Source organism: Mauremys reevesii, linkage group 22 (genome assembly GCF_016161935.1).
Source record: "Mauremys reevesii isolate NIE-2019 linkage group 22, ASM1616193v1, whole genome shotgun sequence".
Classification (NCBI taxonomy): domain Eukaryota; kingdom Metazoa; phylum Chordata; order Testudines; family Geoemydidae; genus Mauremys; species Mauremys reevesii.
Genome location: NC_052644.1, coordinates 24,160,041 through 24,174,348, shown reverse-complemented (window position 1 = coordinate 24,174,348; position 14,308 = coordinate 24,160,041). Strand labels below are relative to the sequence as shown.

General features: G+C 65.1%; 1 protein-coding gene across 4 annotated transcripts; it reads left to right on the top strand.

Annotated features, from left to right (window-relative positions):
- The first annotated feature begins 1,917 nt into the window (after nt 1-1,917).
- Nucleotides 1,918-13,433, top strand: PNCK (pregnancy up-regulated nonubiquitous CaM kinase). Of its 4 annotated transcripts, none has more exons than XM_039510495.1 (12): nt 1,918-2,001; nt 8,263-8,360; nt 9,063-9,194; nt 10,079-10,153; nt 10,337-10,475; nt 11,036-11,155; nt 11,316-11,391; nt 11,943-12,055; nt 12,197-12,275; nt 12,363-12,450; nt 12,901-13,019; nt 13,286-13,433. In XM_039510495.1, the coding sequence occupies exons 2-12, from the start codon at nt 8,290-8,292 to the stop codon at nt 13,318-13,320; spliced, it is 1,047 nt and encodes a 348-aa protein (XP_039366429.1). In that variant the 5' UTR covers nt 1,918-2,001; nt 8,263-8,289; the 3' UTR covers nt 13,321-13,433. The 4 variants fall into 4 exon arrangements, with proteins under 4 accessions (XP_039366429.1, XP_039366430.1, XP_039366432.1 ...); XM_039510496.1 differs by having other exon boundaries at nt 11,036-11,159; XM_039510498.1 differs by lacking the exon at nt 11,943-12,055.
- The last annotated feature ends 875 nt before the right edge of the window (nt 13,434-14,308 follow it).

Below are 14,308 nucleotides of genomic sequence, written 5' to 3'. Positions count from 1 at the left end.
TCGGGAGCAGCGTGTGACTGGGCGGGGGGGGGGGAACAGCGCAGCCCCTCCCCCCCGCTGCTGGGCTCCCCCTGCCCCCCCCAGCTGGGACAGCGCAGCCCCTCCCCGCTGCTGGGCTCCCGGCCCCAGCTGGGACAGCGCAGCCCCTCCCCGCTGCTGGGCTCCCCTGCCCCCAGCTGGGACAGCGCAGCCCCCTCCCCGCTGCTGGGCTCCCGGCCCCCAGCTGGGACAGCGCAGCCCCTCCCCGCTGCTGGGCTCCCTGCCCCCAGCTGGGACAGCGCAGCCCCTCCCCCCGCTGCTGGGCTTCCCCCCCCCAGCTGGGACAGCGCAGCCCCTCCCCGCTGCTGGGATCCCCGGCCCCCAGCTGGGACAGCGCAGCCCTCCCCGCTGCTGGGCTCCCCTGCCCCCAGCTGGGACAGCGCAGCCCCTCCCTCCCCTGCTGCTGGGTTCTCTGCCCCAGCTGGGACAGCGCAGCCCCTCCCTCCCGCGCTGCTGGGCTCCCTGCCCCAGCTGGGACAGCGCAGCCCCTCCCCCGCTGCTGGGCTCCCTGCCCCAGCTGGGACAGCACAGCCCTCCCCGCTGCTTGGCTCCTCTGCCCCCAGCTGGGACAGCGCAGCCCTCCCCTGCTGCTGGGATCCCCGGCCCCAGCTGGGACAGCGCAGCCCCTCCCCGCTGCTGGGCTCCCCTGTCCCCGTCCCTCCCCCACTCGAACCCAACTCCTTCCAGCAGGGCCGGCAGGTTCCCTTCTCCCGCTGAGATACCCCCAGCTCCCTACAGAGACCCCCCCAGAACTCCTCCCACAGCCCCCACCTGCATCCCCAGCCCCCCATCACTGCCCTGGTGCGATCCCTCCCATAACAAGAGGGGGGCTGGGAGCCAGGACTCCTGGGTTCTCTGCCCGGCTCTGGGAGGGGAGTGGGGGCTGGTGGGTTAGAGCAGGGGGGGCTGGGAGCCAGGACTCCTGGGTTCTCTCCCCGGCTCTGGGAGGGGAGTGGGGGCTGGTGGGTTAGAGCAGGGGGGGCTGGGAGCCAGGACTCCTGGTTTCTCTCCCGGCTCTGGGAGGGGAGTGGGGGCTGGTGGGTTAGAGCAGGGCCCGGACTCCTGGGTTCTCCAGCCCTGTCTGTGGCCTGATCGCTGACATGGGAGGGGGAGCAGCAGCGGTATTAGGGCGCCCTCTGGTGGCCACTTCCCACAGCGCTTACCACCCTCCCCATCTTCCCCACAGCCGCCCCCCCCTCCAGCACTAGAACCCGCCCTCCGAGCTGTGGATGGACCCCAGGCGTCGGGGCTCCCAGCCCCCCCCCCGCGTTCAAACCACTAGAACCCCCCCAAGCTGGGGACAGAACCCAGGCGTCAGGGCTCTCAGCCCCGCCCCTCGCTCTAACACTAGAACCCGCCCCCCCGGGCTAGGGACGGAACCCAGGTGTCCGGGCTCCCAGCCCCCCCCCATTCTAACCACTAGAACCCCCCCACAAGCTGGGGATGGAACCCAGGCTGTCCCAGCCCCCATTCTAACCACTAGAACCCCCAAGCTGGGGATGGAACCCAGGTGTCGGGCTCCCAGCCCCCATTCTAACCACTAGAACCCCACAAGCTGTAGATGGACCCCAGGCGTCGGGGCTCCCAGCCCTCCCCATGCGTTCAAACCACTAGAACCCGCCCCGGCTGGGGACGGAACCCAGGTGTCCGCTCCCAGCCCTCCCCACTCTAACCACTAGAACCCCCCCCCCAGCTGGGGATGGACCCACGGTGGCCGGGATCCCAGCCCCCGCCCCCCAGCTCTTACACGAGCCCCGGGCCCCCGCGCCCGGGCTGGGGACGGAACCCAGGCGTTCGGGCGTCCGCGTGGGAAACTCAGCCCCCCCCCCCCTTGTTGGCGTCCAGAAATCCTGCCATTTCCTTACATGGCAGGAGCGCAGGGCCGGGCGCGGGGGGGCGGGGAGAGGGGGGGGGCGAAGGGACAGATTCCGGGAGAAGCTGCAGGGGGCTCAGGTCCAGCTGGTAGGTGCCAGAACCCCCCTGGGAGGGGAGGCGGGGAGCCCGGACGCCTGGGTTCTCTGGGGGAGGGGGTGTAGCAGTGGTGGGAGGCGCCGGGCTGGCAGCGGGGTGGGCCATGGGGGGCTATGGGCTGACGGGGAGAGGGAGTTGTGTTACCCTGGCTCTGTGTGTTGTGGGGGTGGATAGATGTGGTATATGGGGACCCTGGCTGTGTGTTGTGGGGGTGGATAGATGTGGTGTGTAGGGGGGGTTGTGTTACCATAGCAGGGTTTTGTGTGTGTGGATAGATGTGGTGTGTAGGGTGTGTTACCCTGGCTGTGTGTTGTGTGGGTGGATAGATGTGGTGTGTAGGGCTGGCTGTGTGTTGTGTGGGTGGATAGATGTGGTGTGTAGGGGGTTACCCTGGCTGTGTGTTGTGTGGGTGGATAGATGTGGTGTGTAGGTTGTGTTACCCTGGCTGTGTGTTGTGGGTGGATAGATGTGGTGTGTAGGGGGTTGTGTTACCCTGGCTGTGTGTTGTGGGGGTGGATAGATGTGGTGTGTATCGGGGGTTGTGTTTCCCTGGCTGTGTGTTGTGTGGGTGGATAGATGTGGTGTGTAGGGGCGGTTGTGTTACCCTGGCTGTGTGTGTTGTGTGGGTGGATAGATGTGGTGTGTAGGGGGGTTGCGTTACCCTGGCTCTGTGTGTTGTGTGGGTGGATAGATGTGGTGTGTAGGGGTTGTGTTACCCTGGCTGTGTGTTGTGTGGGTGGATAGATGTGGTGTGTAGGGGTTGTGTTACCCTGGCTGTGTGTTGTGGGGTGGATAGATGTGGTGTGTAGGGGTTGTGTTACCCTGGCTGTGTGTTGTGGGGTGGATAGATGTGGTGTGTAGGGGGTTGTGTTACCCTGGCTGTGTGTTGTGGGGTGGATAGATGTGGTGTGTAGGGGTTGTGTTACCCTGGCTGTGTGTTGTGGGGTGGATAGATGTGGTGTGTAGGGGTTGTGTTACCTGGCTGTGTGTTGTGGGTGGATAGATGTGGTGTGTATGTGTTACCCTGGCTGTGTGTTGTGGGTGGATAGATGTGGTGTGTAGGGGTTGTGTTACCCTGGCTGTGTGTTGGTGGATAGATGTGGTGTCCTGGCTGTGTGTTGTGGGTGGATAGATGTGGTGTGTAGGTTGTGTTACCCTGGCTGTGTGTTGTGGGGTGGATAGATGTGGGGGTTGTGTTACCCTGGCTGTGTGTTGTGGGGGTGGATAGATGTGGTGTGTATGGGGGATTGTGTTTCCCTGGCTGTGTGTTGTGTGGGTGGATAGATGTGGTGTGTATGTGGAGGTTGTGTTACCCTGGCTGTGTGTTGTATGGGTGGATAGATGTGGTGTGTAGGGGCGGTTGTGTTATCCTGGCTCTGTGTTGTGTGAGTGGATAGATGTGGTGTGTAGGGGGGTTGCGTTACCCAGGCTCTGTGTGTTGTGTGGGTGGATAGATGTGGTGTGTAGGGGGGGTTGTGTTACCCTGGCTGTGTGTTGTGTGTGTGGATATATATGGTGTGTATAGGGGGTTGTGTTTCCCTGGCTCTCTGTGTTGTGTGGGTGGATAGAAGTGGTGTATATGGGGGAGGGGGTTGTGTTACCCTGGCTGTGTGTGTTGTGTGGGTGGATAGATGTGGTGTGTATGTGGAGGTTTTGTTACCCTGGCTGTGTGTTGTGTGGGTGGATAGATGTGGTGTGTAGGGGCGGTTGTCTTATCCTGGCTGTGTGTTGTGTGGGTGGACAGATGTGGTGTGTAGGGGGGGTTGTGTTACCCTGGCTGTGTGTGTTGTGTGTGTGGATAGATGTGGTGTGTATGGGGGATTGTGTTTCCCTGGCTGTGTGTTGTGTGGGTGGATAGATGTGGTGTGTAGGGGCAGTTGTGTTATCCTGGCTGTGTGTTGTGTGGGTGGATAGATGTGGTGTGTATGTGGAGGTTGTGTTACCCTGGCTCTGTGTGTTGTGTGGGTGGATAGATGTGGTGTGTAGGGGGGGTTGTGTTTCCCTGGCTCTCTGTGTTGTGTGGGTGGATAGAAGTGGTGTATATGGGGGAGGGGGTTGTGTTACCCTGGCTGTGTGTGTTGTGTGGGTGGATAGAGGTGGTGTGTAGGGGGGTTGCGTTACCCTGGCTGTGTGTTGTGGGGGTGGATAGATGTGGTGTGTAGGGGGGGTTGTGTTACCCTGGCTGTGTGTTGTGGGGGTGGATAGATGTGGTGTGTAGGGGGGTTGTGTTACCCTGGCTGTGTGTTCTGTAGGTGGATAGATGTGGTGTGTAGGGGCGGTTGTGTTACCCTGGCTGTGTGTTGTCGGGGTGGATAGATGTGGTGTGTAGGGGGGGTTGTGTTACCCTGGCTGTGTGTTGTGGGGGTGGATAGATGTGGTGTGTAGGGGCGGTTGTGTTATCCGGGCTGTGTGTTGTGGGGGTGGATGGATGTGGTGTGTATCTGGAGGTTGTGTTACCATGGCTGTGTGTTGTGGGGGTGGATAGATGTGGTGTGTAGGGGCAGTTGTCTTATCCTGGCTGTGTGGGTGGATAGATGTGGTGTGTAGGGGGGGGTTGTGTTACCCGGGTGGTCTGTGTTGTGGGGGTGGATAGATGTGGTGTGTAGGGGCAGTTGTGTTATCCTGGCTGTGTGTTGTGTGGGTGGATAGATGTGGTGTGTAGGGGGGGTTGTGTTACCCTGGCTGTGTGTTGTGTGGGTGAATAGATGTGGTGTGTAGGGGGGGTTGTGTTATCCTGGCTGTGTGTTGTGTGGGTGAATAGATGTGGTGTGTAGGGGGGGTTGTGTTACCCTGGCTGTGTGTTGTGTGTGCAGATAGATTTGGTGTGGGGGGGGTTGTGTTACCCTGGTTGTCTGTGTTGAGTGGGTGGATAGATGTGGTGCTTATAAGGGCGTTGTGTTACCCTGGCTGTGTGTTGTGGGGGTGGATAGATGTGGTGTGTAGGGGCGGTTGTGTTACTCTGGCTGTGTGTTGTGGGGGTGGATAGATGTGGTGTGTAGGGGGGGTTGTGTTACCCTGGCTGTGTGTTGTGGGGGTGGATAGATGTGGTGTGTAGGGGGGGTTGTGTTACCCTGGCTGTGTGTTGTGGGGGTGGATAGATGTGATGTGTAGGGGCGGTTGTGTTATCCGGGCTGTGTGTTGTGGGGGTGGATGGATGTGGTGTGTAGGGGTTGTGTTACCCTGGCTGTGTGTTGTGGGGTGGATAGATGTGGTGTGTAGGGGTTGTGTTACCCTGGCTGTGTGTTGTGGGGTGGATAGATGTGGTGTGTAGGGGTTGTGTTACCCTGGCTGTGTGTTGTGGGGTGGATAGATGTGGTGTGTAGGGGTTGTGTTACCCTGGCTGTGTGTTGTGGGGTGGATAGATGTGGTGTGTAGGGGTTGTGTTACCCTGGCTGTGTGTTGTGGGGGTGGATAGATGTGGTGTGTAGGGGGGTTGTGTTACCCTGGCTGTGTGTTGTGGGGGTGGATGGATGTGGTGTGTAGGGGTGGTTGTGTTACCCTGGCTGTGTGTTGTGGGGTGGATAGATGTGGTGTGTAGGGGTTGTGTTACCCTGGCTGTGTGTTGTGGGGGTGGATAGATGTGGTGTGTAGGGGGGTTGTGTTACCCTGGCTGTGTGTTGTGGGGGTGGATAGATGTGGTGTGTAGGGGGGGGTTGTGTTACCCTGGCTGTGTGTTGTGGGGGTGGATAGATGTGGTGTGTAGGGGGGGTGTGTTACCCTGGCTGTGTGTTGTGGGGGTGGATGGATGTGGTGTGTAAGGGGGGTTGTGTTACCCTGGCTGTGTGTTGTGGGGGTGGATAGATGTGGTGTGTAGGGGGGTTGTGTTACCCTGGCTGTGTGTTGTGGGGGTGGATAGATGTGGTGTGGAGGGGGGTTGTGTTACTCTGGCTGTGTGTTGTGGGGGTGGATAGATGTGGTGTGTAGGGGGGGTTGTGTTACCCTGGCTGTGTGTTGTGGGGTGGATAGATGTGGTGTGGAGGGGTTGTGTTACCCTGGCTGTGTGTTGTGGGGTGGATAGATGTGGTGTGTAGGGGTTGTGTTACCCTGGCTGTGTGTTGTGGGGGTGGATGGATGTGGTGTGTAAGGGGGGTTGTGTTACCCTCGCTGTGTGTTGTGGGGTGGATAGATGTGGTGTGTAGGGGTTGTGTTACCCTAGCTGTGTGTTGTGGGGGTGGATGGATGTGGTGTGTAGGGGGGGGTGTGTTACCCTGGCTGGGTGTTGTGGGGGTGGATAGATGTGGTGTGTAGGGGGGTTGTGTTACCCTGGCTGTGTGTTGTGGGGGTGGATTGATGTGGTGTGTAAGGGGGGTTGTGTTACCCTGGCTGTGTGTTGTGGGGTGGATAGATGTGGTGTGTAGGGGTTGTGTTACCCTGGCTGTGTGTTGTGGGGTGGATAGATGTGGTGTGTAGGGGTTGTGTTACCCTGGCTGTGTGTTGTGGGGTGGATAGATGTGGTGTGTAGGGGTTGTGTTACCCTGGCTGTGTGTTGTGGGGTGGATAGATGTGGTGTGTAGGGGTTGTGTTACCCTGGCTGTGTGTTGTGGGGTGGATAGATGTGGTGTGTAGGGGTTGTGTTACCCTGGCTGTGTGTTGTGGGGTGGATGGATGTGGTGTGTAGGGGTTGTGTTACCCTGGCTGTGTGTTGTGGGGTGGATAGATGTGGTGTGTAGGGGTTACCCTGGCTGTGTGTTGTGGGGTGGATAGATGTGGTGTGTAGGGGTTGTGTTATCCTGGCTGTGTGTTGTGGGGTGGATAGATGTGGTGTGTAGGGGTTGTGTTACCCTGGCTGTGTGTTGTGGGGGTGGATAGATGTGGTGTGTAGGGGTTGTGTTACCCTGGCTGTGTGTTGTGGGGTGGATAGATGTGGTGTGTAGGGGTTGTGTTACTCTGGCTGTGTGTTGTGGGGGTGGATAGATGTGGTGTGTAGGGGGGGTGTGTTAACCTGGCTGTGTGTGGTGGGGGGGGATAGATGTGGTGTGTAGGGGTTGTGTTACCCTGGCTGTGTGTTGTGGGGGTGGATAGATGTGGTGTGTAGGGGGGTTGTGTTACCCTGGCTGTGTGTTGTGGGGGTGGATAGATGTGGTGTGTAGGGGGGTTGTGTTACCCTGGCTGTGTGTTGTGGGGGTGGATAGATGTGGTGTGTAGGGGGGTTGTGTTACCCTGGCTGTGTGTTGTGGGGGTGGATAGATGTGGTGTGTAGGGGGGTTGTGTTACCCTGGCTGTGTGTTGTGGGGGTGGATAGATTGCACTGATTGCAGACCCGCACCCTGAGCCTCCCCCCCCCCCGGATCCTTTCACCCCCACACCTAACACCCATTCACCACTTCACCAGGGAGGGTCCCTGGCCTGGGCTGTGTGGGGTGGGGGGAGGCTGGGCACGGGGCCCCCAGCCAGGCTCCCAGTTCCTGCCCCCCAGCATGGAGCTCCCTCAACAATGCCCTGCTCAGCGCATCTGGGCTGCAACCCCCATTGGTTTTGAACAGGACGCCTGGGTTCCCTCCCTGGCTCTGGGAGGGCAGTGGGGGCTGGGGGGTCAGGGCAGGGGGGGCTGGGAGCCAGGACTCCTGGGTTCTCTCCCGGCTCGGGGAGGGCAGTGGGGGCGGGGGGGTCAGAGCAGGGGGGGCTGGGAGCCAGGACTCCTGGGTTCCCTCCCTGGCTCTGGGAGGGGAGTGGGGCTGGGGTCAGGGCAGGGGGGGCTGGGAGCCAGGACTCCTGGGTTCCATACCCGGCTCTGGGAGGGGAGTGGGGGCTGGTGGGTCAGGGCAGGGGAGGCTGGGAGCCCGGACTCCTGGGTTCTCTCCCGGCTCTGGGAGGGCCGTGGGGCTGGGGGTCAGAGCAGGGGCTGGGAGCCAGGACTCCTGGGTTCCTCCCGGCTCTGGGAGGGCAGGTGGGGCTGGTGGGTCAGAGCAGGGGGGGCTGGGAGCCAGGACTCCTGGGTTCCCTCCCGGCTCTGGGAGGGCAGTGGGGGCTGGGGTCAGGGCAGGGGGCTGGGAGCCAGGACTCCTGGGTTCCATACCCGGCTCTGGGAGGGGAGTGGGGGCTGGTGGGTCAGGGCAGGGGAGGCTGGGAGCCCGGACTCCTGGGTTCTCTCCCGGCTCTGGGAGGGCAGTGGGGGCTGGTGGTTAGAGGAGTGGGGGCTGGGAGCCAGGACTCCTGGGTTCCATACCCGGCTCAGGGAGGGCAGTGGGGGCTGGGGGGTCAGGGCAGGATTCTGGGCCCCACCCATGGGGCTGCCCTGCGCTGTCTCCCCAGGGCCTGGCAGACCCACGTGCGGTGCCGATGGGCGAGAGCTGGAGAAAAACCACGGAGGAGATCGGCACCGTCTATGACATCAAGGAGAAACTTGGGGCGTGAGTCACCCGGCGGGGGGCGCAAATCCTGGGGAGGGGTTAATAGACTGGGGGCAGCCCCCCCTCCCTCTCCTGGGCCTGGGAGGGGAGTGGGGGCTGGTGGTTAGAGCAGGGGGGCTGGGAGCCAGGACTCCTGGGTTCCATACCCGGCTCTGGGAGGGGAGTGGGGGCTGGTGGGGTAGAGCAGGGGCTGGGAGCCAGGACTCCTGGGTTCCATACCCGGCTCTGGGAGGAGTGGGGCTGGTGGGTTAGAGCAGGGGCTGGGAGCCCGGACGCCGGGGTTCTCTCCTGGGCCTGGGAGGGGAGCGGGGCTGGTGGAGTAGAGCAGGGGGGACTGGGAGCCAGGACTCCTGGGTTCTGTCCCCGGCTCTGGGAGGGGAGTGGGGGCTGGTGGTTAGAGCAGGGGGGCTGGGAGCCAGGACTCCTGGGTTCTCTGCCCGGCTCTGGGAGGGAAGTGGGGGCTGGTGGTTAGAGTGGGGGCTGGGAGCCAGGACTCCTGGGTTCTCTGCCCGGCTCTGGGAGGAGTGGGGCTGGTGGGTCAGAGCAGGGGTTGGGAGCCAGGCCTCCTGGGTTCCATACCCGGCTCTGGGAGGGGAGTGGGGGCTGGTGGTTAGAGCAGGGGGGCTGGGAGCCAGGACTCCTGGGTTCTCTGCCCGGCATTGCTGGGTTGGGGGGAGCCGCCCATGTCGCTGTGTCCCGCAGGGGGGCCTTCTCGGAGGTGTTCCTGGCCCGGGATCGGGGCTCCCAGCGGCTGGTGGCTCTGAAGTGTATCCCCAAGACGGCGCTGCGGGGCCAGGAGGCGGCTGTGGAGAATGACATCGCCCTGCTCAGGCAGTGAGGGGGCAGGGGAGGGTGTGTGGCTGGGGTTGGGGAGCAGGGGAGGGGTGTGGATGGGAAGCAGGGGAGGGGTGTGGCTGGGGGTGGGTTTGGGAGCAGGGGAGGGTGTGGCTGGGGTTGGGGAGCTGGGGCAGGGGTGTGTGGACGGGGAGCAGGGGAGGTGTGGCTGGGGAGCGGGGTGTGGCTGGGGTTGGGGAGCAGGGGAGGGCTGGGGGTGTGTGGCTGGGAAGCAGGGGACAGGCTGGGGTTTGGGGAGCAGGGGCAGGGGTGTGTGGATGGGGAGCAGGGGAGGGGTGTGGCTGGGGAGCAGGGGAGGGGTGGCTGGGGGTTTGGGGAGCTGGGGGAGGGGTGTGTGGACGGGGAGCAGGGGGAGGGGGTGTGGCTGGGGAGCAGGGGAGGGGTGTGGCTGGGGTTGGGGAGCAGGGGCAGGGGTGTGTGGATGGGGAGCAGGGGAGGGTGTGGACGGGGAGCAGGGGAGGTGTGGCTGGGGTTGGGAAGCAGGGGAGGGGTGTGGCTGGGGTTGGGAGCTGGGGGGAGGGTGTGGACGGGGAGCAGGGGAGGGGTGTGGCTGGGGGTTGGGGAGCTGGGGAGGGGGTGTGTCTGGGGTTGGGGAGCAGGGGAGGGTGTGGACAGGGAGCAGGGGAGGGGTGTGGCTGGGGTTGGGGAGCTGGGGCAGGTGTGTGGACGGGGAGCAGGGGAGGGGTGTGGCTGGGGGTTGGGGAGCTGGGGAGGGGTGTGTCTGGGGTTGGGGAGCAGGGGAGGGGTGTGGACAGGAGCAGGCGGGAGGGGGTGTGGCTGGGGGAGGTGGGGGCGGGTTTGGGGGCTCAGGGGCTGTTTTGGGGGTGACCCCCCCACACCCCCGGCTCTCTGCTCCCTTGCAGGGTCCATCATGAGAACATTGTGGCTCTGGAGAACATCCATGAAACTCCCACGCACCTGTACCTGGCCATGCAGCTGTGAGCCCGGACGCCTGGGTTCTGCTGGGGGAGGGGCTGGGAGCCAGGACTCCTGGGTTCTCTCGTGGGCTTAGGGAGGGGAGGGGGCTGGAGCCCGGACGCCTGGGTTCTCTCCCCGGCTCAGGGAGGGGAGGGGGCTGGAGCCCGGACGCCTGGGTTCTCGCTCACGGGGGTCTCCGGCAGGGTGACGGGGGGGGAGCTCTTTGACCGGATCCTCGAGCGGGGGCACTACACCGAGCGGGACGCCAGCCGCCTCCTCCGGCAGCTGCTGGAGGCCCTGAGCTACCTGCACCAGCTGGGGATCGTGCACCGGGACCTCAAGGCGAGAGGCGGGGCCGCGGGAGGGGGCGGGGCCTCAGAGGGGCCTGGGGCGGGGATTCAGAAACCAGGGGCGGGGCCGCGGGAGGGGCGGGGATTCAGAGACCAGGGGCGGGGCCTTTGGGAGGGGGCGTGGCCTCAGAGGGGCCTGGGGCGGGGATTCAGAGACCAGGGGCGGAGCCTCGCGGAGGGGGCGGGGCCTCAGAGGGGCCGGGCGGGGAGTCAGAGACCAGGGGCGGAGCCTCGCGGAGGGGGCGGGGCCTCAGAGGGGCCCGGGGCGGGGATTCAGAGACCAGGGGCGGGGCCGCGGGGAGGGGGCGTGGTTTCAGTGGGGCCCTGGGTGGAGGCGGAGTCACTGCAGGGGGCGGAGTTTCGGGGGGGTACATGGTGAGGTGGGGGATCTGAGCGGGGATGGGAGTTAGGGGCGGAGGTACAGGGCATGGGGGGGATTGTGGGTGGAGTCTATGGCGGGGCGGGGGGGCGGCGCTCTGGGGTGGGATCATGGGGGGCTGCAAGGAGGGGTTGGGGGGTCTCTGCCCAGCGTAACCCCCCCGTGCCCCCCAGCCCGAGAACCTGCTCTACGCCAGCCCCTTCGCGGACGCCAAGATCATGATCACGGATTTCGGGCTCTCCAAGGTGGAGTCGGACGGGGTGATGGCCACAGCCTGCGGGACCCCCGGCTACGTGGGTGAGGGGCCCGGGGCAGCTCGGGGGGGGCCCGGGCAGGCAGGGGCATGGGGGCCGTTTGGGGGGCCCAGGGGCAGTTGGGGGGGCCCAGGCAGGCGGGGGCATGGGGGGCAGTTTGGGGGGGCTGGGGCAGTGACACCCCTCTCTCGCCCGCCAGCCCCCGAGCTCCTGGAGCAGAAGCCGTACGGGAAAGCCGTGGATTCCTGGGCACTGGGCGTCATCTCCTACATCCTGTAAGTCCCGCCCTTGCCGGGGGAGGCAGGGAGAGAACCCAGGCGTCCGGGGGGCACCGCAACCAGGGGTTCCCACAGCACACCTGGCCCCACAGAATGGGACCCAGGTGTCCAGGGTGGCAAACAGGACCCAGGCATCCGGGCCGGTATCTCGGGAGAGGAAGAGAAATGGAGCAGGGGACCCAGGCGTCCAGGCCGGTGTCTCTGGGGAGTGGGGGAGACATGGGGCAGGGGACCCAGGCGTCCGGGCCGGTGTCTCTGGGGAGTGGGGGAGACATGGGGCAGGGGACCCAGGCGTCCGGGCCAGTGTCTCTGGGGAGTGGGGGAGACATGGGGCAGGGACCCAGGCGTCCGGGCCGGTGTCTCTGGGGAGTGGGGGAGACATGGGGCAGGGGACCCAGGCGTCCGGGCCGGTGTTTCTGGGGAGTGGGGGAGACATGGGGCAGGGGACCCAGGCGTCCGGGAGGGCTGTGGGGGGCACTGGCCCCCAGGGGAAGGGGTGTCCATGGGGGGAGGGGTGCCCCATCTCTCACCCCCCCATGCCTCCCCAGGCTGTGTGGTTACCCCCCCTTCTACGATGACAACGACTCCGAACTCTTCGCCCAGATCCTCAAAGGGGAGTTCGAGTTCGACTCACCCTATTGGGACGACATCTCGGACTCGGGTGAGACCCTGCGGGGGGGCCCTGAAATCTGGGTGGGGGCCTGGGGGGCAGGCAGGGGAACCTGGGGGCTCCCCCATATGGGAGTGGGGGTTCCCCTATGGCAGGGAGTCCCCAGCTCACAGGGACCCCCCCTCCCCCCAGCCAAAGATTTCATCCAGCAGCTGCTGCAGCGGGACCCCGAGAAGCGCTACACCTGCGACCAGGCCCTGCAGCACCCGTGGTGAGCGGCCCTCCCTGGGACGAGAGGGGGTGGGGGGTCCCCCTCCAGAGCCCCCTGACCTTTCACCTCTGACCCCCCTCAACCCAGGATCGCGGGGGACACGGCCCTGGACAAAAACATTCACAGCTCCGTCAGCGAACAGATCCAGAAAAACTTCGCCAGGACTCAGTGGAAGGTGAAGCCCGGACGCCTGGGTCCCGTATCCCCATCCCGGATGCCTGGGTCCCTTATCCTTGCCCGAGATGCCTGGGTCCCATCCCCAGAGGGTGGGTGCCCTGGGGGTCCCCCTGGGGGTTAGCCGTCCCAGGTGCCTGGGTCTCGTCGCCAGAGGGGGTGTGTGCACTGGGGGTCCCCCTAGGGGTTAGCCGTCCCGGACGCCTGGGTCCCGTCCTCAGAGGGGGGGTATCCTGGGGGTCTCCCTAGGGGTTAGCCGTCCCGGACGCCTGGGTCCCGTCCTCAGAGGAGGGGTATCCTGGGGGTCTCCCTAGGGGTTAGCCGTCCCGGATGCCTGGGTCCCGTCCCCAGAGGGGGGGTATCCTGGGGGTCTCCCTAGGGGTTAGCCGTCCCGGATGCCTGGGTCCCGTCCCGGGCGGGGGCTCACGCAGGGTGTTCTCTGTGCCCCCAGCGAGCTTTCAACGCCACGTCCTTCCTGCGCCATATCACCAAGCTGGGGCAGGGCCCCGAGGCCGACGAGCCGGAGGAGGCGGCACCGGGGGGGCAGAGCGGGGACTGGTGACCCCAGAGGTGAGAACAGGGATTGGCCCCGCCCCTCTCTAGCCACGCCCACCACAGACCCCTGCATCTGGCCACACCCACCTGGCCACGCCCCCAGCACAACCCCTGCACCTGGCCACGCCCACTGTACAACCCCACACTGACCACGCCCCCATCTCCCCCTGGCTTAGCCCCGCCCCCCATACAGGGGCTGGCCACCCTGCAGTGACCCCAGCCCACAGGGTCCCCCCTTGCCCCCCCCCGGGCTCATGGTCTCCCCCCTTTTCTCCCGGCAGGTGCTGGCGTCTGCATGAGCCGCCCAACTGCATGAAGGACCAAACCCCAGAACAAGCCGCCACCTGTGGGGCTGCGGCATCCTGGGACCACATGCCCCCCCCCGCCCCTCACCCCCGGCCCCCCCCCCCCGCCCTGCTGGCTCAGGGGGCGACCGGAGCGAGCTGAGGCATGGAGGGGGAGGTGTTAAAAGGAGAAAAAGTCCCCCCCCCCGGCACCACAGACTGCAATGAGACGTGGGCTGCGGGTTGGGAGTGAGGGGCACCAACAGAACTGGGGGGGCAGGGCTGGGCTGGCAGGGGCTGCGGGTCGGGAGTGAGGGGCACCGGTGGGGTGGGGGGCACTTTTGCATCCCATGGTTTGTCAATAATAAAACCTGTCAAACGAGCTGGGGCGTCTCAGAGTTTTGTGCCCATCGACCCTGGTATCCTGCCTGGCACCCAGCTCACACCCATGGGGCTGGTGGTTAGAGCAGTGGGGCTGGGAGCCAGGACTCCTGGGTTCTCTGCTGGCTCTGGGAGGGGGGAGTGGGGGCCGGTGGTCAGAGCAGGGGGGGCTGGGAGCCAGGACTCCTGGGTTCTCTGCTGGCTCTGGGAGGGGAGTGGGGGCTGGTGGGTCAGAACAGGGGGTGGTAGGGAGCCAGGACTCCTGCCCCGGGCGCACGAACCCGACAGGGGGGTGCCGGGCTCCCCCAGCCCGCTCAATGCTGGCTCCGCACCGGGACGCGGCTGGAACAACTCCTGGCGTGTCCCCCCCCGCCCCCCCGGCGTGGCTAGGCCCGGGGCTGTCTCCTGCTGGGGAGCCGGGCCCGAGCGTTGCTCCCCCCAGGGTGACGGGGGCGGCCCATGGCTGTAACATTGGCACCGTCCCGGCTGGCCCTGGCCCCCCCCCCCGATGCTGCTCCAGGTGGGGGCCACGGGCACCCCGGGGAGTGCAGCCGACACCTGCCGCTTGCCTGGCGGGGGCAGCTGACGCCGGGAACGGAGCCCAGAGGCATCGGGCAGGGCCGGGCCGGGCGCCCGGCC

Excerpts from the sequence above, each read along its gene's own strand:
- PNCK (XM_039510495.1), top strand. The coding sequence starts at position 8,290 with ATGGGCGAGAGCTGGAGAAAAACCACGGAGGAGATCGGCACCGTCTAT. Across the intron at positions 9,195-10,078 it reads GACATCGCCCTGCTCAGGCA|GGTCCATCATGAGAACATTG; the intron begins GTGAGGGGGCAG and ends GCTCCCTTGCAG. Across the intron at positions 12,451-12,900 it reads TCGCCAGGACTCAGTGGAAG|CGAGCTTTCAACGCCACGTC; the intron begins GTGAAGCCCGGA and ends CTGTGCCCCCAG.